Source organism: Alligator mississippiensis, chromosome 4 (assembly GCF_030867095.1).
Source record: "Alligator mississippiensis isolate rAllMis1 chromosome 4, rAllMis1, whole genome shotgun sequence".
Classification (NCBI taxonomy): domain Eukaryota; kingdom Metazoa; phylum Chordata; order Crocodylia; family Alligatoridae; genus Alligator; species Alligator mississippiensis.
Window position 1 is genome coordinate 117,074,600 of NC_081827.1, and position 21,198 is coordinate 117,095,797.

At 44.3% G+C, this 21,198-nt stretch overlaps 1 protein-coding gene across 2 annotated transcripts in view; it reads right to left on the reverse strand.

Annotated features, from left to right (window-relative positions):
- The window catches only part of CACNA2D4 (calcium voltage-gated channel auxiliary subunit alpha2delta 4), a 179,740-nt gene that overhangs the window by 72,057 nt on the left and 86,485 nt on the right, over positions 1-21,198 (reverse strand). For both annotated transcript variants that reach the window (XR_009461800.1, XM_059726514.1), the window contains exons 22-26: positions 19,878-19,975; positions 13,456-13,549; positions 11,156-11,251; positions 5,776-5,903; positions 2,242-2,322 (exon numbers count right to left, since the gene is read on the reverse strand). Coding sequence is in view for 1 of the 2 variants with exons in the window: in XM_059726514.1 (XP_059582497.1) it covers positions 2,242-2,322; positions 5,776-5,903; positions 11,156-11,251; positions 13,456-13,549; positions 19,878-19,975 (497 nt within the window). In the remaining variant the exon portion in view is untranslated. The remainder of the gene's footprint in view (positions 1-2,241; positions 2,323-5,775; positions 5,904-11,155; positions 11,252-13,455; positions 13,550-19,877; positions 19,976-21,198) is intronic.

Here is a 21,198-nt window from a genome sequence, read left to right on the forward strand (position 1 = left end):
ATGAGTATGCAGGAGGAAGAGGTCTGAGGAGCCGAGCAAGTTGCCTCTTCTCTCCTATGAAGCTACCATTGGATTTGAATGGCTTAGGGATTTTAGTACTTTCTCTGCCACCAAAGTGCCAACCAGCTGGCCCCCAGAGAGTCTCACCTCCTGGTGGTGTCCCAGCAGCAAATTGAGGTCCTTTTTCCTGTAATAAGGTCACTCACTGCAGCTGACAATGTTGTTACCACACTGCTGGGGCATGTGCATATGAGCATGTGTGAGACTAAACCCTGATCTCAAGTTTTGGACGTTTTTTGATGCCCTATCAATCTTCTTGGAACACAGGCCTTTCCTGCATGTTCTATGCAGCTCAACAACTATTTCCCACACAGCAACTGCAGTAAGCATCTCTTAAAAAGGAACTCATGCTCAAAATGGTGGCCTATGACCAAGCAAATAACTCTTTTGTGAACAAGGTGATGCAGCAAAATAGATGTAATCTAAAGACAGAGAGCTAAATGCCTGCACAGTCTCTAACAGTTTCACTGGGATTTTAAATCACTAAAGTATTTTGCCAGCAGCTGCATGTGACTATGGCAGCATCCCCCCTGAGAAGGGTAAAGCTCCAGGTTACTGACTCCCTAGGGACTTACAGTCAACGTCATGTAATCTGCAGGCAGGGCAGCAAGGGCCTAATTACCATTTCTTAGTTTTTATTTCTAGTGAAAGGCACTGGACTGACATCCCAAGAGATAAACTTCTGTCTTATTAATTATGATTAATAATCTAGACATTAGTTAATGTTTGCATAATGCTTTTGAGCTTCAAAGCACAGTGTAACTGGGAGATGTTATTACTTCACAAAGAAAGACACAGTACAGCTAGTAGCACTGGAAGTTTCCCCCAAGACTAATCCTTCCTCCCACCCTGATCCTAGGTCCTGGTTGGCCTCTACATGCCAGTCCAGCCAGGGCTCTAAACTGGGCAGGACTGGTCACCAAGGTATATTTTCAAGTGCTGGTGAGACCTCCAGGTGCCTAGAGCCAGCAAATAACCCTGTACTGACAGTGCCTCTTGCAGCATTTGCTGTAGGAGCACAGTCAGGAGATAGATTCACCGAAAGCATAAATGTTTTGTTTTAAACTATAAATGGCTATTGCAATATAGCATAATTTAGAGCAACCCCAGACGCTTATACTTCTCAAATCCCAGGCTATTACTGAGGGTCACAGTATCTCTCTTCTATAGACCTCTCAAGCAGACAATAGTTTCTTCATATTGGTTTTGATAACAGTTTATGCTGCCTAAGGGTCTACCCTTAACACCATTTACTCAGTAAATGCAGTAGTTGACCCTCTGATCTGACAGCCCAGCCGTGTAAATCCTGGGACTCTTCTTAGCAATCACCATTGTCAAATGCTAATGTAAATAGGTCACAGATATTCTCATCACCTAAACCTGCATAGACAGGAGAAGCAGTTTCTAACTGACTTCAGTGGCAGCTGTATGTCAACACTGATGAAAATTGAAAATAATCATTTGGTACCTATACTTTTAGTCTGCTTCCTTGTACTGTGCCACAATTGATTCAATTAGGCCTAAACAATCTTGCACAGGTGGCTGTCAATCTGTGACTATCTCTGGTGATGGTGACTCCACAACCTACTTGGGTAACTTTGTTTCCTCACTAAGCTGAATTGTTTAAGTTAGAAAACTTCCCTTAATATTCAACCTAAATTGTCCCTGCTTGGCTTAATTTCATCTGAGACCTCCAGCTAGATATGGAACTCACTCTAAATGGGATCCCTCCTCAGTTCACTCCAGAGGTGATGGATATTATAAAGCAGTTTCTCTGGCTAACTGTAAAGTTCATGCAACATCTTGGGATCTCTTTACGAGGTAAAAGATCATTACTTTCCATGACACTCAGCAAAACTTCTTCATCGGGGGTCTCAAAGCTTAGATTTTCAGGGAATTAGGAGGGATTTAAAGGAGAAACTTTGAAATCAGGCCTCATGCCCCTTTCCACCAGCAAAGGTTAGTTTCCAACTCTGCTGACCCAATGAATATTAGCCGTGAAGTATACTGTCTAGTGCTTTGCAATGTCACAAATAGACTGAACAAATGAGAAGTATCCCCACTATGTCCTTAGCAAGACAATTCCACAGCAATAAGATCTCACCAAGATCACACCTTCCCCATTATACCACCATTCTTGGCTTAACAGAAAACAGAAACCTGTACCTAATTTCTTCCTACCTGCAGCAATAGCTGTCTTCCCATCCACAGTCACAGCTACAGCTGTGCTCACAGTCACCACCTCTGGTTTGTCACTTCCCTCTGTAAAAACAAAAAGACAACAAAGATGATTACTTCCCCTCTATTGCCAGTAGAAGCGGGTGTAGAAATGCACACACTTGAGCTCTTTATTTTCCTTGGAGGGGGGGGGGAGACCAGAGAGATCACTAAAGTGCAGTAGGAATAGCCACCTCACGCCCTCCTTTTTCATCCATCCAGTCAGCATCAAAGGAGGCCTCCAACACCGAAGAGTCCAAGACTTTAGTCTAATGCCTGCATTACTTAGTTTGCAGAAGCACCAAGCACCCTGATTGACTACAAGGAGGCAGGTTTTCCTCTTGGGGGTATGTCCTGTGATGAAATGGAAAGGACATTCTCCTTCAGCCAGTTGTATTATTGTATTGCAAGGCCAAATTTTGGTCTCAATTACACCTGTTTAAACTCAGAGTAACACCATTCTAAGCTAGCTTTTCTTCCTCCCATTTTTCTGTGTGACGGGATATTCTGGAGGGCATTGCATCTCCCTCGGCTGGTATTGCTCCATGCATGGGTCCTCCATGCTCTTATTTCTGCTCAAATTTTCTCAGAATGCACTGATACAAACAAGGGTAGTATGTATGAACACCCAGGGTGAATCTACATGTTGCCATATTGTGACATTGTTACAGTGCCATGCTTTAGTATTTCTTTTTGGAAGTACTAAAGCATGGCACAATACGGGTGGTTACTATGCCATGTGTGCAGCATGTGGGTAGATTTCGCTGCTATGTCACTGTAGCAGTATGCTATACCTGGGGAGTGCGCTGCTAGAAACCTGTGATCCTATGTCACCGTAGTGCATTGTACACTGTCACACCGTGTCACTACATTGCTGTAGGGTGATGTGTAGATGTGCCCATACACATACTCTGGCTGTTACTGTCAGATATGGCTCCTAACTCTTGTGCAATCAAGTAAAGGACATCATAGGTTAGCCCTGTGCCTGTTATAACAGTCACGTTAGTACCACAAGCAGGATAGAAAAATGGCTGTACTTCTAGAGCAAATATGTATTTTACAAGTTTGTTAATTTAGGGTATGGACAGATGTAACTGATATACTGGTATAAGTGGTTATCATGTAACAGTTATGTCTGCAAGTTCCTATAGTCTTATGTGAGTAGCAAATCCTGGCAATTTTTACCCTCTTTAATTCAGAATTAAACAACAGTGATTTTGCTACCCTTATAGCACTATAAGAGCATTCAGGGGTAACAGATACATCACAGCAGCTCCTGTGCACTTCCCAGCTGTAACTGTCCCACTTTTACAGCAGTTGAAAAGTAAATTGACATTTCAACAGTAGTTGAAAATTAAGTCTGTTCACAGCCTCAGTTGCTTTGCTCTGCAGCTGTCCTAGGGCCAGATTCCTTTTTTTGGTTTATTTAAAAAAATCTAGTTATTGGATCTATTTGTAGCACAAGTAGGGCTCAGGGTTTTTCTCTTTTTTTTTTAATAACTCTTGGGAGGATGTTTTGAACGTCAGTATTTCCAAGCATATTTTTTTTTCTGCAACTGAAACTTTCCCAGCATATTGTGGAACCTAATATTTTACCTCAGCCAAGAGATGAAGGTCCTTTTACCTTTCTCAGAGTTCTGGCATTTCTTTCTTTTTTGATTTCTGCTTTCATCATTCTTGCAGGTGCCTGACACATCCTGCACAGGACTTTGCAGCTGCACTGTGTGACTTAGCTTGAAAGCTTGTATAGAGTTTTCCTGACTCAAGTTAGACTGACTTGCACAAGGGCAGAGAACTGACCTGCAGAAGCATCCTGCCAGGAGGATGCCCATTGACTGACCTGATCCTGCTTCTCTTGTGACCCCAAGCTCCCATGCAACATGTGTAAAGGAGGATTTGGGTCCACAAAAGTAAAGAATCAAACCCTCCAAAGGGACATCATATATTCATATGACACTGGTGAATCACACTTTTCTTTGGCACTCAGTTGCTATTTTGTGAAATGTTGATGATCGTGTTTCCTTTCTGCTTTGTTTATCTAGGTCTTTGGTTCTGTGGTTCTCTCTTACAGGGAGGATGAAGAGCATTCAGCACAATGGGGCCTGATCTTGGCTGGGGTTTCTTATATTATGGAATATCCCAATATAAGCAATAGCAATAATAGTCCTAACTCAGGCAAAATGACTTCCATAGGAGCTTACCTAAATCAGGACCTCAGGATCTGGCCCACAATACCTAGCAGCTTGTAGAATGGTACCATGGGTAACTGTTCATAGGGAATGAATGTACAACATCCCACTATCACACTGGCTGTCAGCTGGAAACTATACAGGGATTGTAGGAGAAGGCATCCAGAAGGATGCCAGTGCTTGGCTTTCTAAGCTTTATGCCATGCAATGAAGTTGCAGGCAATGGAACAGAAGAGATCTCCTGCTACTGCCATGCCCATGCTTTTTGCCATCATCTGTTCTTTATCTGGGGCCAGAGAGGAGGGCAGAGCACGAGTGGAAGGTTCGGTGCATTTTCTCTCCCTGTCTCTTTCTAGCCTGGTTCATCTTCTATATCCCAATCTCTCTCTTCTTTATTAACTCCTCTGTGCTGTACACTTCCCCACCCACCCATCCTCCCACCACAATGCCACAAAAAGCTTGAACAGCTAAAATGCTGTACTCTGTGACAGTGCATGAGCACAGGGGGCTGGGGAGGAGCACAGAGGGGATTTCTGCCTTCTTTGTAGGAGTGTCACATACTATTTTGTTCTGATTTTTCTTCCTGCACCTGCCCATCCTCCTCCCCTGCAAAGCTCTCTGCAGGCTCTGGAGATCAGGCAGTCACATCCTGAGCAAGAGACACAACAAATCTGGTAGGCAGCTGTCACTTCAAAGCTTCATTTCTAGGGTATGTTGCCCAGCATTACAGGACTGCAAGGGGAAAGAGGGTATTTTGGTAGGGATCACTGAGATACCTTTGGCAAGGAGAATGAAGCTGCTCCTCCCACCCACATGTGAAAAAGCAATTTCTCCCCCATCAGTATGGAAGATCATGAAAAATAATCGACTCTCTGACAGCCCTAACTACTGCTTACCTGGCTGACTGCTATTCAAATTATTCCAGGCAACTGGCCTGCCAGTCTTCTCCCTGCCCAACATTTGCCTCACAGACTACCCTAGACATCAATTCCTTCTCCAGTGCTTTATCTTCCCTTGTTAATCAAGACTGCTGCAGCTCCCTCTATTCCTCACCTCTCCAGGCCTGCTCTTCCTTTATCTCTCCTACCCATAACTTGCTGTGAGCTTTCTCTTGTTTTGCCTGTGCTTATAAGCAGCCTATGGCTGGATCTCAGCCTCTTCCTTGGCTGGGAGGATGGTGCAAGAGTTAGACTTGTAGGATAATGATAATGGAGGAGAGTGGGGTGGGTTCAGGGACTGGGGGGTTGTGAGTGAAAAACTCAACATTCTCCTTATCCCCCCTTAGCTCTAGTGCAAAGCCAAGAGTCACCTGGACCTTCCTCTGAGGAGATACTGTAAATGAAGCTCCCTGAGGGGTGTTCAGCTGCTCGCCGATACCAGAGGGGGAAGTGATCCATGGTGAAGATACTTGACTTGTCCTGTTGTGTCAGGAACTTCCTGTAAGAGGCAGTGAAAATAGCCATCTTTATTTGGAAGAGAGAAACCCATTCCTCCTGCACGTAGCACTAGGCCCACAGGAGGGAACCCACTGCCCTTAGCACTTCCAGGGCACTAGCACAGCATCAAGGTAGTGCTGAGCAGCTGCAATACTGCCCTTACATTCCAATAGCACCTCTCAACCCAAAGCCCCCAAACAATTTACACATGACATACTGTATACAGGCTTCAGTCGCAGAAACAGCTCTTGCTGGGGTGGGAAGTGTCTGATGTCTAGTAGCACAGGGCCACATCAAACAGCTGTTTCAGGACAGAAGCAAACTGTGTCCCAATAGCTACAGGGGAATTTAGATAGGCAGACTAATCACTCAAGTAGGATGCTGGTTGGGATGTTGGGGTTGCATCTGCAGGAAGTACTATGGCTTTCTAAAGGGTAACAAAGAGGTAAGGACAGCTATCAGGCCAAAATGTCCAAGACACTTCACTAGGTCAGCCAATCATAGATGTGGAAGCACATGACCTGAGCAAAAGTTCTTTGGATAAACTTCTTATTGGAAATGTATGCAAGGAACCACAAATGCATTCCCCTAACCATATCAGGCTCCTTTCTCCACTACCATTGTGACATGCCTTTACTGCTTCTAGTTGTTACCCTATACCTAGGAATGACTTAAGAATGCCCTGGGGAAACTTCAGCTGATTCAGCAGGCTGCAGCTTATCTTCTAAAAGAAGCACCTCAGTACTGTCTCAGACCAGTGCTCTGGGCTCAACACATACTGCTCATCATATTTCAGGATCTACTTTGAACTCTCAGGGCCTTCAATGCATTAGATCTGACCATCACAGGGAAGGTCCCCTTCTCTCTGTGCTGCTCTCCAAGAATTCACAAATCTACATGGTGACTGCCACCACCAGAGCCAAGTGTCAGTCTCCTGGCTGCCAAGGAAAGGCAGTCTGGTAGAGGGCCCTTGGCTGTAGCCCCTATACCTGGAGATTGCTGTTAGCCAACATCTTTTTTCAAAAGCAGGTCATGTCCCTTTGCAAAGATTCAGCTCCCTGTAAAGAAGGCTGTGTAATACATTCAAGCCCAGAGGGGAAGTCCATATAATCTGCTCCCAACATAGTCCATCACATTCTCTCCCGCTTATGGGAGAAGCATAGTCCATTTGCAGACAAGAAAGATACACATCTTGTGCATTAGACATAGAGACTAAGGTGGCATGTGTTTTATAAATGTTACTGGTAGAGACAGAGGAGGCAGGCAGACAGAGTTCAGAAATATGATTGATGTTGCAGAGGATTATCTGCATGAACCAACAGCTTCCTTTCCCAGCTATGCTGTTGCTTGGTTTCTGCTCAGCCTGCTACATAGAACTTTTATTTTTCCAGTTTGAGTCACCAGGTGGTGCTGTTGACCATATCAATCTAATTGTCAACCCCCCACCCCCCAGGCAGTTCACCCACTCCATGTCTCTAAAGGTAAGTGTGATCAATATAGCTAGTAAGTAAGATGCTTGAAGCTGTAGTTCCTTACTTCCCCAGACTGGCATTTCATGAGTAGGTAACACCTATCTCGTTATCTTGCACTAACATGGATTAACCATCATGGTAAAAAATGAACCACAGAATACATGAAAGGGAGATGCAGGAAGTGCCTAATAAGAATCTGCACTGTGCAGTGCTGTGCAGCTGAAAACAATGGGTATTTTTACATGTGCTCCAGGAGGCTTGTGGCAGGGGGATGCTTTAATTAGTGAGCCATGGTAATTAAAAGCACCTTAGCATCATGTGTATCAGTGTCCCTCACACTGAAAAATGGCAGTGGGACACTTTGAACTAAAGCTGTCGAAGGCGCTTTAGTTCAAAGTGCACCACTGCCATTTTTCAATGTGGGGATGCTGATATATGTGATGCTAGAGCCTGCTGGAGCGCATTAAATTTCCACGCTCCAGCACTCAATTAATTGAGTCTGGTCTGATGCACTGGGTTTCCAGTGAGTTGGAGCTGGCTCCCTACACATGTATTGAAAACCAATGCTATCTCTGCTACTCAGAGCTGTAAAGGCAGCTGTGTATCAATTTGTCTTGGTGCAGGGATGATGTTATCTCAACTAACAGCTAACATCTGTAGCAGGAATATACTAACAGGTGTTCCTACATGTTGGCAGTAAGGATCTTGTTACCTTAGGTAACAGCAATCATGTTGAAGTATCAACAGTGCCAAATGTAGCAAAAGGGGTGCAGTTACCTCAGGGCATGTCATAGCAGGAGATACTGAGCAATGTTCTTGTGCTTGTGAGAGGCCTGCTGCTTGTTGTAGGAGTGGGAAGAGTTTTGAGTAATTTTTTTGGAAGTGCCAAGTCATGTTTTGAAAAGTGAGTAAAGCATTTGAGAGCCTAAATTCCACTGACTTTCCAGAAGACTTAATTTCCTCAGCACCTAAATCATTTGGAAAAAAAGGGTTGAGACTTCTTGTTACATCTTACTGCACATATTAAGCTCCTGGACAAACACCTGACCCCAGCACCCTTTCCTGCCCAGGGCAGGGGGTCGGACTCGATGGTCTAATACAGGCTTGTCCAACATACAGCCTGCGGGCTGCCATGTGGCCCTCCGAGCTGTTTTCTGAGGCCCGAGGTGCTGCGACGGGAAACAAAAGTAAACACTGTACTTTTGTTTCGGGGAGAGGTGATAAAAAAAGACTGCTTCCTGTGAGGTCTTTGAATATGGCTCACTGGAAGTCCCAATATTTGTAGTTAGGTAAATGAAAGAAGACCCCAAGTTTTTTGCCTCACTGAAGAACCTGGAACTGGCTGAAGTGGTCAGTTAAAGGGAAATGAGATGGAGTTTGAAACTTACCTGAGCAAAATAAAAAAACTAAAAAAATAAACCCCAGACAGTCCTAAAGATCAGTACTAAAAGGGCAAGAGAGTGAGTGATGAGAAAAATGGTGTCACCCTGAAAGAAGAACCACATTTCAGGGGCTCACTAAAGGAAAAACTATGAAGAAACAGGATCTCCCAAGGGCAATATGCATAGACCCCTAGGACCTGCACCTGCTATGGAGAAAATCTGTGATTTGGGAAACCAAAGCAATAATTGGGCACTAACTACCATGAAGACCTTCCTCCCTTTCCTACTGAAATACTATTATTCCAAGTTTTTCATGTTTTGGGATACTTTGACAGGACAGTATTTCTTTAGGGACGTAGTGCTTTCCTGTCAGAAAGATTCCACAGTGCTTTGTATGCTGGACACAGGAATGTATATATGCTGCTAACAGGAAGTCACCTGTGGAGTGATGCATCTCCCTACTGTTTAAACTGCTATGCATGTATGATATAGGGCTAGCACTGATGTTCCCTGGACTACTTAATCAAGTTCTAGGGCACATTCCTTATCTTTATAGTGCTGAACAGCTTGGACTTCCCATATCTACAACCTACTTAGAGCTCCAAGATGAAACCTGTGGTTGCCAGCTCTGTTCCTCAGACACAAGAGAAGCCTCTACAGCAGGGTATATCTGGTTGAGAGATGGAGCTTTATTGGGAGCTGGTCTGAGACAATGGAATAAACTCCCAGAGAAACTGAAGACCACCCCAACATCAGTGCCTCCTGCTCCATGTTCAGTAAGAGCTTATATGAGCTATATTCTCTAGTAGAAACAGGATCCAGCATGCACATTTACAAAAACAGAACTCTAATAAGTCAAAATCTTCCACTCCACATGCAGTTCACCCCACAAGGCCAGGATGAGAGAGGAGAGAGAACAAACAGCATGTAACAGACATTAGTCACACCACTTATTGTTTCACTGGAGAGTCCTTGACTATTACAGTGATATGGGCAGTGTGAGAACCCGTATAGAACAGAAAAGAAGAAATGCAAAACCCAGCAGCTGAAATTACAAGGGGAACAGGGATAAACAACAGGGATGTGTGAAGCTTTGGGTGCTGATTTCATTCAGAGGAGATACGGCCTGATTTGACGGCTCAATCTCCGAATCTGAATTGAATTGGGAGACCAATAAAAAGGTCTGAATCGATTCAAAGCCTCTCAGTCAATTTGGAAAATATTCAGAGAAAGATTTGGAGATTCGGTGATTTGGGCAGTCCCTGCTGGCCGCCGCAGGGAGCTGGACTGGGGCTCTGTGCCAGTAAGTAGGGGGCGGGGAGAGGGGCTGGAGGGGGGGACCCCAACCAGGCCCCATCCCCTGCCTGCTACCCCAGCCCCCCTGAACAGCCCCTGACTCATGCCCACTCTCCCAGCCCCATTAATGGTTGCCCTGTCTGGCCCCAGCATCCCGGCTCTTTAAAAAAAACAAAAAACCCCCACACTTACTGGCTCCTGCCAGGCAGGGGGCAGAATCCATGCTGCCCTCCCACTTCCCCATGCTGTGTGGGAGGCTCTGCCATGAGCCCCTATCCCCTGCCTGCTCTCCCAGCCCCGTCAATGGTTGCCCTGCCTGGCTCCAGCGTCCTGGCACTTAAAAAAAAAAAAGCCCTGCACTCACCAGCTGCTGCAGCAGCTGTTGGGGCTTCTGGGGGATCATGGCAGAGCCTCCCTATACAGCACAGGGCAGTGGGGGCAGTGGGGGTCACCCCCCTGCCTGGCAGGAGCCGGTGAGTGTGGGGCTTTTTTTTTTTTTTTTTAAAGTGGGGAGCTGGGGCTGGGTGGGGCAGCCATTGAGGGAGCTGGGAAAGTGGGTGGGGGATGGGCCTGTTTGATTTGGAGACTTGACCAATTTGGCGGCAGCCAAACCTCCAAATCAGATTCAGCTGAATTGATTCAGGACAGTGATTCAAATCACTGAATTGAATCACCGTCCCCCAAATCGGTCGAATCCGAAGTGAATACTAGCCACTTTGAACAGGCCTAATACGCAATTCTGAGTTGGAATGCGGACTGGAAGCTGATGAACACTCCTAAATGGGGCCAGAGGGTCTCTTCTGTCTGAAGAGGTCTTCTCTATTTCCTGACTAGGACTTTGGAATGATCAAAGGAAGGATTACAAACCTCTCAGAATATTCACTCTACCTTTTATAGTGAAACCAGTGCCATCGTGGAATGAGATTTTGCCATATACCCAAAACAACCAAAGAAGGAGCCCCTCCCTTCCCAACACAGTGGACTGACCTGCCCCACTAAGCTCTCATAGTTTCCCATTCCATTCACTGTCAACCTGAATACAGTTCTAGTTTCTTAGAGACTAAAAGAAACTCCTCAGTGAACTTGAAATTGCTAGGACTTGCCTGTCAGAGCGTTTCTCAGATCCCACGTACAAGATGTTCCTGATGAGGCCAGCCCGGGTGCCCAGAAACGCCACTTCGACCCCCTCATTGGTCTCACTGTAGAATAGAGAGATATCATAGTGCAGAATCAGTTTCCAGAGCTAGAGCCAAGTCCGCGCTACTGCTGTGCTCTAAGGACCTTCCAAAATGGAAGTTCAGTGAGTAACATGTTGGAGTGGAAGGCTTCTTAATCAGTTGAGATTAAGTTCACGTATGGTATAGCACAGCACCTGTAATGGACTTACTCCAGCAACTGGAGCTGGCCTGCACCTCCAAACACCTGCAAATTGTATCATTCATTAGCATAATTACTGCATTATTCATTCTTGTATTCCCGCTGTCTTGATTTGTTCATTTTATGTCTTAACAAGCAGGACTTAAACTCTTCTACTGCCACAAGCCCAGTGCCAAGCTGGTGCATGTGTGGGACTCAGGGAGGGAGTAAAGTGATAGAGAGGTTTGTGTCCTAGTGCTTAAGCCAAACCCTAGGACTGAGCACAACTTCTTATCTGGGACAGACAGGTTAAGGGATTGGGAGGTATAAAGTGGCTGAGTGACTCTTAGAGACCATGGAGTCATGCGTGGCACAGGTGTGACATTGTTGTGAAGAACTTCACATTGTGAATGGCCTACTGCTATGACTATTGAAGGTCAAAGATCCACCTGAGGCAAACAGCCAGCAAGCTAGTGTGGTTGTGGTGTGCCAGTTGCTACAGACAACAGCACACAGCTAGTGATGTGGCTCATGTCACACCTGTCTGCCTTTAACACTCCAGAATGAATGATCAAGTACCCATCTACAGCTAGGGTCAGCCTTCAAATCAAATCCAGAGATGAACTCAAACTCCTGCTTCTGGAGCTGTAGCCAGGCACCATTACTGCTCTGTTACCAGGCTCTGGCACTAGGAACACGGTACTGTTTCTTTAGAAGAAGTTAATGTGAAGAACTGACAGCTTAAGCTGTGTCTACACTAGGATTTGTCAGCAAAAGTTTCCTGCTATTGCTGCCCATGGTTCAACTCCACCAATAGCAGGAGGAGGAGGAGCCCAAATGCATGCCAGCCTCCCACAACCACCAATGATTTTAACACAATATCAACTGACTGCTGAAGGCAGATCTGATGGACACAGTACGTGGGCATATATATCTCAGGGGTAGAAATTATGGGAAAATCTGGCTTCCAAAAACCCCAGGGGCAGGCACAGAAGATTTACGTTCCCTCTAAGTGCTGGCATCAGTAGTACATGCTTCTGCAAGTGTGCCTCAGCTCAAGTTCAAAAGCATCATCTACAGATGCGAGATGGTGGATCAGTTTCTATGGCCCATCATCCTTTAGCTTCACTGCTAATAAGACAGCCGACTAGCATAGTATCTTTTGTGATAGTCCGATGGGAACTAGCTTAAAGCCAATTCATTTTATATACAGTTGAAGGAACAGCTATCACAGAAGAACAAAGCTTGGTCAGTACCATCCTGAGGAGACATTCAAACTCATGACCTTGAAGTGAAAGTCTGTATCCAGTATCATTTCCCCATGCAGAAGACTCCTCGAAGGAGATTCATTTTGCCAAAATCCACTGCTGAGAGGGAGACCGATACCCAGTGTCTATTTCTATGGTCATTTTAATGCTATACTACTTTCTTCTGAACAAGGTCAATGAAACTACAGGCAGTCCTCAACTTACAACATTTTGAGTTACAACATTTCGCACTTACAACGTTTATAAATTGACACCCTGTTTCAACTTTATGAGGTCGGTTGTGACTTTACAATGCTTAATCCAATGCAACACCATGCCAGTGAACAAGTTCGCTGCATCGCTCATCTCCCTGGAGAACGTCTGTCCAAACTTCCTTGGACACTTTCTTTAAGAAAGCAGACAAGACTCCAGAAAAACCTGCAGCCAAGACACCTGAGAAGACTCCAGCCAAGAGCCCTTCAAAAAGTCCAACCAAGAGTACAAAATTCTGGGGTAGTTTTGGTGAAAATAGGGGGTCAGGCCTTGGTTCAGGAACAAATCCCCCATTTATAACATTGTTTCTTATGAGAAAATTGGTTCCGAGTTGCAACGCTTCAACTTAAGATGTGGTTTTCAAGAACCAAATGTGTCATAAGACACATAAGACACTGCCTGTATTCCTTCATGTGAAGTAGAAACTTTTCATAATGAAAACAGGAAATCCTCTCTCAGCTCAAACAAGCTCAAACAAGTGCATGAGATCTGATGAATTTCGAAGGAGGATCTTTATATACACTTACTCGGACATGTTGAGAGCCAAGGCTGTCCAGTAGGCCTCCATGGGTGCAGTTACCACAGCATCAAATAGTAACTCCTGGACCAACTCCTCATCACCTGAGTATGAACATAATTGTAGAAAACAGATGAAAGTGGTCAGTACCATCCTTCTCCTTCCTAGATGTTTCTGAGAGCCAATTTGTGACAGATATCTCATGATTCAGTGGGTTTAGCATGGCATGGCCAAACAAACCACTCCCATAGACAGTCTAGTAGGAGTGAGTCAGAGTGTTCTGTGTCCAGGGCAGCTCATCATCACAGTGTCCCTAAGGAGCAGTAACCCAATGCTGAGGGTTCTGGTGGTCACTCATATTGCTCAGGACTCTGGTCACGCTTTACATTGCTTCAAAAGGCTGAGGGTTCACTCTGTCAGTCTGAAAGCTTCAGAATTGAGAGGCTGAGTGAACAAAACTCTTTCATGTGAATTATTTGCTTTGCCTCCCTTTTAGTTATGGCCTGAACAGGTGGCCTTGTTGGCCTCCTTGAATTTTAGCCTGGGTCTACTGTAGGTATGACTCTATCAACTTCACCTCACCCCATTCAAGCTGCTTTTACCAAAGCCTTTAAGACCTTCATGGATAAAATCTCAAGAGTCTGTGCTCGATTCCTGTGTTTTTTGACCTTTCTACTTTGCCTTGTCTACACAAGACTTTTAGAATGTGTAAGCTAGCACCTGACAGCACACCTCTTCACTCTGGTGTACGCAAAGTCTGTGTGCCCTGTTTTAGTCTTTTCTCCTCCACTCTCCAGAAGGATCTTACTGGCTCCATTCTTGGTCTTGATTTCTTTTTGCTCTAGTCACACAGCTTTATTCTTGTTTGACATTAGTGACTTATAAATCCACTTCTCCACTCCTGACTTTTTACTGTCTCCTACAACTGTACCTAAAGGCCTCATTACCTGCTTAAATCTAACATGGCCACAACTGACTCCACTGTCTCCTCTGCTGGGCAAGCTTGCAGGAAGATTGACTGTGGCATTCCCACAACAGCTTCATTTGAAGCCCTCAACTCACTTGCCTTCCCATCTCCTGGTTATAGGTTAACCTCCTGGTCTTCGCCTTTAAGGACCTTCACTATGCAGTCCCTCCCTATTTATCTTCTCTTGTTACCCTTCTGTCTCCCATGAAATATCAGACTCAAATACCCTTTGTCTATCTCAAAACACCAATAAGATTTCCTTATGCTAACTCTCAGACATAGAACTCAGTCTGAATTCATAAGTAAGGCTACCACCATCTTCTCTCTCAAATCGAGGGTGGATAAAAATCAATGATTTTTATTTAAAAATAAAAAAAAATCAGATTTTAAAATTTAAATTAGATTTTTTTAAATGTAATTGTATTTTTCATTTTCATTGTTAAGATGCTTTTTTAAAAAAAATAAACCTACATAAAGATAGTTTTAATTTAAGATATGCTAAAGCTCAAAGATATCATCATGGAAAAGGGATTATAATTTATAATTATAAACTATTTGAGACAATATATTAATGTAACCTTTTTAGGAAAGCTTTATAAATAGGGCATAACAGGCTATGGACTATACTAGGGGCCCAATGTTATGAGGTTCCCAGAGGCTCCTCTATAGATTAGTAAAGATTAAAGAAAACCACTCAACCCAATGGGACTCAGTGCTCAGTCTAGAAGATCCCATTCAATTTCTCTGTGATGCTTAGTTTCAGTTCTCAAACTGTGGATTTGTGTCTCCAGACATAACAGTCTTGTTAACAGCAGTGTATGAAGATGTGAGCTAACAGACCTGATTACCTACACATCAGGCCTATTGACTCTCTGCAAGTCTATGTACAAAGAATCAAGCCCTTGCCTCTCTCTAAAAGTGCAAAGTTTCAAGAAGTTAAATGAATAGAGGATTGTTGGGGTTGGAGTAGATCTGGGCAAGGAGGAAGAGTCTGGAGATAAATGCAAGGCAGGAGGGGCAGTAGAATCAAAAGAAACATTTTGAGCATAATATTCCAGAAGTCTTGAGGAATAAGTTTCTGAGTATAGCCTCTCCATTAATTTGAAATCTAGTGAGGGAATGGTATGGTAGAAGGAAAAACCTATCATGGCAGCAGGCTTGCCAGGCTGTAAATGAGACCCTGTTTGGGAATATTTTAATAAAGTTCCTCTACCTGTGGGTAAGACAGGCATGCATACAAAATGCAAACAGTGCAACAAAGAAATGCAAGGCCTGGTTGCCTGAGTGAAACAACATCATGAGGAGTGCTCTTTCTCAGGAGGAAGCTGCTCTGAAGATGATGAATGGAACATGTCTGAATATGCAGGAGCTCCAGGTCAGTAAACTTTCTTATTTCATACTTCTTCCTTAAGGACTGCCTGTCTTCCCTGTCCCTAACTTTTGGGTGGACTTCTGGACTACTTGAATTCTCATAAAAATGTTTGAGCAAAAATATAGTGGTTACTTTATGGAACTATCATATTTTTAATGCAGTTGTGATATAAAATAATGGCGGAAATAGGCAGCTCTTCCTTTTACAGTTATACTTCGAAAGTAGTACTGAGTGCAATGAATAATACTAAATTAGCAGTACTGTAACAACTGCACTGACGACTTTTGTTCAGAATAATCCATCCTCAACATACAGGATTCTGACTATCCATATTCAACATCATCACTGTCTACAGTTTCAGAGTTATCTGTTAATGATACCAGTGTTCCAGTCAAATGTATGTCACATAGTATATCACATGTAACAAAAAGCAAAAACAATGTCCATCATTCAGAAGCAACAATAGATAAGTTTGTAATAAGAAACAGCAGATTGCAACAATAAGTAATTCATGAAAAAAATTGCTTGGGTTGTTTATGCAACAAACTCTCCTTTCTGTATGGTTGAGAACACACACTTCATTGACATGGTTCAGTCATTACGACCAGGATGCAGTCTACCCAACAGAGCAGATATTGCAGGCAAATTTCTGGATAAAGTAAGTGTATAAGAAAGAAATTGAACAGTGTGCAAAAAGTCTAGAGGGGAAATTGTTCACCTTGGGTGGGGCAATGTCCACAATGATCCAGCAATATGTACTTGTGTGACAACAGAAGAAGGGACTGTCTACCTCACAGAAACAATTGATACATCAGGAAATGTACACAGAGCAGAATACTTATAAGAAGTATCAGTAAAAGCTATACCAAACTGTGAAAAAAGGTAAAATATCTAGTACACAGCTTTGTCACCAACAATGCTGCAAAAGTATCAAAGATGAGAAGAAATCTAGAAGAGAGTGAAGAAAGCCCCAAACTAATAACACATGGCTGCAGGGCTCATTTGGTGTGCCTCTTAGCTAAAGACCTCAGTGCTCCAGAAATAAAGGCTAATGTTGAAATGGCAAAATACTTCCATAACAATCACTTCACAGCAGCTGCTCGGAAGCAAGCAGGAGGAACCAAACTAACTCTACCACAAGACTTGTGATGGAACTCAGTACTGGACTCATGGGCGACTAGTGCCGCCTTAGTCAGGGGAGGGGCACATGCCCCCCCTGTGACCAGTCCTGCTGACTGGAGGGTGGGGTCCCCCATGGCCGATCTTACCAACCGGGGGGGGGGGGGGGAGGGAAGACTCAGCATCCAATCCTGCCGACTGGCGGGGTGGGTCCCCTGTGGCTGATTTTGTTGCCTAATCCTGTGATGCCCGATTGCTGCAATCACTTCTAGGAGTGGCTGCAGCCGCTTCTGCAAGTGGCTGCAGTGATTGGCTGGTACTTGCAGGGGAGGCACTGGCGCTCCTGCCTGTCCCCACTAAGCGGTGAGTGTGGCCAGTCAGGCGGTGCACCAGCCCTCTCAGGGGGTCACCACTGACTGGACTGTTTTGAGCAATGTATTGAGAACTGGCCTAAGCTGATGACAATTTGTGAATGAAATCATGACAAAATAGATGGAACTGTCATTAGCCAAAGTTCTCAACATTGGGCTAAAGAGAAATGTAGAACATATGCAGATTATCCTGAAGACTATTTCTGTAGCCTTGAACAAAGTGCAGGGAAATCACTGTTTTATTGCTGATGCTGTTGAAATTTGGAAGGCACTGAGTGAGACCTTGAAAAGAGAAATATGCAATGACAGTTAAATTACAGGCATTAAAAAATGAATGGATCAAACACCATCTCCAGCTCATTTTCTTGCCAATATTCTCAATACTTGGTACCAGGGTCAATGCTTAACTACTGAAGAAGAGGAGTTGGCTATGACAAGGGCATCCAGCAATCATCCCTCCATAATACCAACTATAATAAATTTCAGGGCAAAGGGTGAACCATTCAAGACCTATGTTTGCTGATGAGGTTTTAAAGAAAGTCATACCAGTGAACTGGTGGTGTTCACATAAGCACCTGGATCCATCAGAGACTATTGAAATGATAATCTAGCTTTTAACAGAAGGTGTAGAAAGAATATTTTCTTTCTTTGCACTAATTCATTCTAAATTGTAAAATCACTTGGAAACTGAAAAAGCAGGAAAGCTTGTCTTTCTTTTCCTGCCTATGAATAAACAGAAAGAGGAGGGTGAAGACTGAGTTTGCTGCATTACCCAGTATTTTAAGTTTTTCATGTTGAACTGACTGAAATAATCTATTTAATTTTTGTTAAAAACACATTTCACATTTATAACTAAAATAGTTAAAAATTCAAAAACACATATACTTGTTTTGTTAAAATAATTATACATGTTTTCTGTTGAAGAGAAATATCCAAAATATGTAAGCTTGCTGTTTTAGTTAAATAAAACAATTTAAATGTCTTTTCTTTTTGGTGATGGTTGTTGTTGTCCACCTAATACAGTATGGCAAAAATATCCCCCAAATATCCATGATTAATCTAGTGATTAGAAATAATTCACCTCCCAATGACTTCACAAGTATCTGCTTCAGTTAGCTTTGGCAAATTAAATAACCAAATCATACTACAGTTTTTTGATGTAGCTAAAAATTAATCTGTAAAAAAATCAAAATAAATTACTGCTTTAAAATGTATAGTGTGTACCTTCTGAAAATGAAACCAACATCCATCTCTGACTTGTGACTATATGCATTGTTATATCAAATAACAAGAATGCACTTTTTTGTAGAAAACAATGATTAAATCGAGGCTTCCTGACCAGTGATTTAAATCACAATTTCAATCATGATTAAACTGATTTGATTTAAATCAGATCCACCCTGCTCAAATCTCTTCTTAAGACCCATTTCTGGTAAGTTTATCTGGTTCCCAGATTTACAGTTAGACTGGGGTTCAGGAAGTCAGGTGAGGATGAACAGCAGGAAGGAGAGAAAGGGTTTGAAAGAGCCCGAATAGGGGCAGCACGCTAATTAAAGCTGTGAGGGTTTGGAGAAATCAGCCTACCAGGGGGGTTCTAGGGTGAGTAGCAGGTGGGGACATCTGATTTAATTTGTTGACAGAATAAACCCACAATATAACTGGAGATGCTTGGAAACCTCAGCAAAACACCCAGCAAACACACTCAGGGGTGCAATAGCTAACTTATGTAAGTATATGCTCTATTTGTTACATTGTCCTCCCTCAGCCTTTTCCGTCCTCCTGTTTGTCACATTTGCTTATTTCAAAATTTGACTGTTAGTCCCCTAGAATATAGCTTGTACGAACAGGCATTCATTTCTCAGAAATGTCCACTGCTAGAAATCTTCCCAGGAGAGGGAACAGTTCAGATGTTCACCTTGCAGCTGCATTCTCTCCCTTGCTCCCTGTGCATTCCTCAGACCAAGGTCACCCTTGGCCTGGAGTGAGGAGAGGGAGCAGTGGGGCAATTCTCCCTACCCATTCCCCAGACTGGGTTATCCCCAGATGTGAGGAACAGTGAGCAGCTGCTTCCCCACTCCCTGTCTATCTGACAATGTGCCCCCGCCCATTCCTCAGACTGGGGATACCCTGCTCTCATGAAAGCTCAGCAGACACTGGCAGCTCAGATCCTTCATGATCAGGAGAAGTCAAACTGCAGAGAAATGCCCTCCACGATCTCCAGACAGAGGGGACTCTGGTCTGGGAAAGGCACAGAGGAAGCTACTGCTCAACTCCTCCTGATCACAGAGTTGCTGAGCAGAAGCATACAGGTGTGTTCATTCTAGCAGGAGAAACTCTCACAGGGGAGATCTTCCAGGTGCTAGCTTTCTCCTGAAGGGGGCATGTTTCCTCTGGGAGAAAGTGAATGAATGCCTATAGACTGGCAATTTCTCTTGGGGGATCAGTGATTCTTCTGGTAGAAGCATAATGCTTGGCTTTGTCTTTTATGCTGTGGTGTATAAGGCCTAATGTAATGAGGTACCAGCCATAAATGAGGTCTTCAGATGCTCCCTGCATGGGTAAAAGAACATGCCAACAGGTCACTTCAAGTTTTCAGCACTCACATTCCAGCTCTGTATCCTCTCCCTTGAGAAAGCGGATCACGGCTTGCAACTGGCTGAGCTTCCTGTGATCTGGATCAATATCTGTGATGCAGTAAATCCTGGGAGGGAGGGAAACAACATAGAGAATCACATTAGAACAAACACACCAGGGAAGTAACAAATCAGAAACAAAGTCTGACCTCCTCCTCTTAACACTTGCTAGTTGCAAGAGTTTTTTTGAAACTCAAACGTCAGGACGTCTCCAGACAACTCTATGAGTGCAGAGAGAACTGACAATTTTCTCCTGATCTGGCCCCGGAAAATGCTCTACAGTAGGGCTGTGCAAAATGTTGCCAGCAGTTTTGTTTCGACACTGTTTCGACTCATTTTGAGCTCGTTTTGACCTCATCATACCAAGTGCTCGCATGCACCACCTTCAGCAGGATGGTGGTGTCCTCTCTGTATGAGGCATGCAGGGAGTACTTGAGGGAGGAGCTGCTCATGGCAGTTCCACAGGTGGCCTTACACTTCACTTCAGACATCTGCAGCAGCTGGGTGAAGATCACACCTACCTCTCCCTCACAGGGCATCGGTGAGACCAGTCAGGCCATCAGTGGGCTCTCCGTCAAGCCGAGGTGATGGATGAGTCCCACACAGCAACAGAGATCATGGGGGCCATAAACCACTTGGTGCAGGGATGGCTTGCTGGGCAAGGTGAGTTCACCCGCGGGTTCACGGTCACCAACAATGGGGCCAATATGGACAAGGCTGTCCATGATGCCAACCTTGTTGGCATCCGCTGTGTGGCACACAAGCTGCACCTCATTGTCAGGGATGCCTTGGAGGGGGACAGGGCTGCTGGTGATGGTGCCAGCACCAGCAGCAAGCTCATTCTGAAATACAGGAAGGTGGCAAGCTACTTCCACTGGAGCATCAAAGGAGGCAAGATGCTGCAGGACAAACAGACAGAGCTACACATACTGCAGTAAAAAATCATGCAGGATGTGGAGACTCAGTGGAACTCCACATACCTGATGCTCTGCAGGCTGAAGGAACAACAGCAGGCCATCCATGAGATGGCTTTACTTGGGGAGATTGGGATCAGCGGCCCCCTGAACAGAGCTGAGTGGGATACCATGTCCCAGATCTTGGTGGTCCTCAAGCCCTTCCTTGAGGCCACCAAGACCCTCAGAACTGGCGATGCCCTCCTTAGCCAGGTGATCCCCGTAGTGAGGGAACTTCAGAGTCTAATGGAGAGCTTCCAGAGGATCAGTGTTCCTGGCTGGGGCAAGCTGCTGTCACCAGATGTGCAGGCACTGGTGAGGCGGATCAAGGAGGGCAT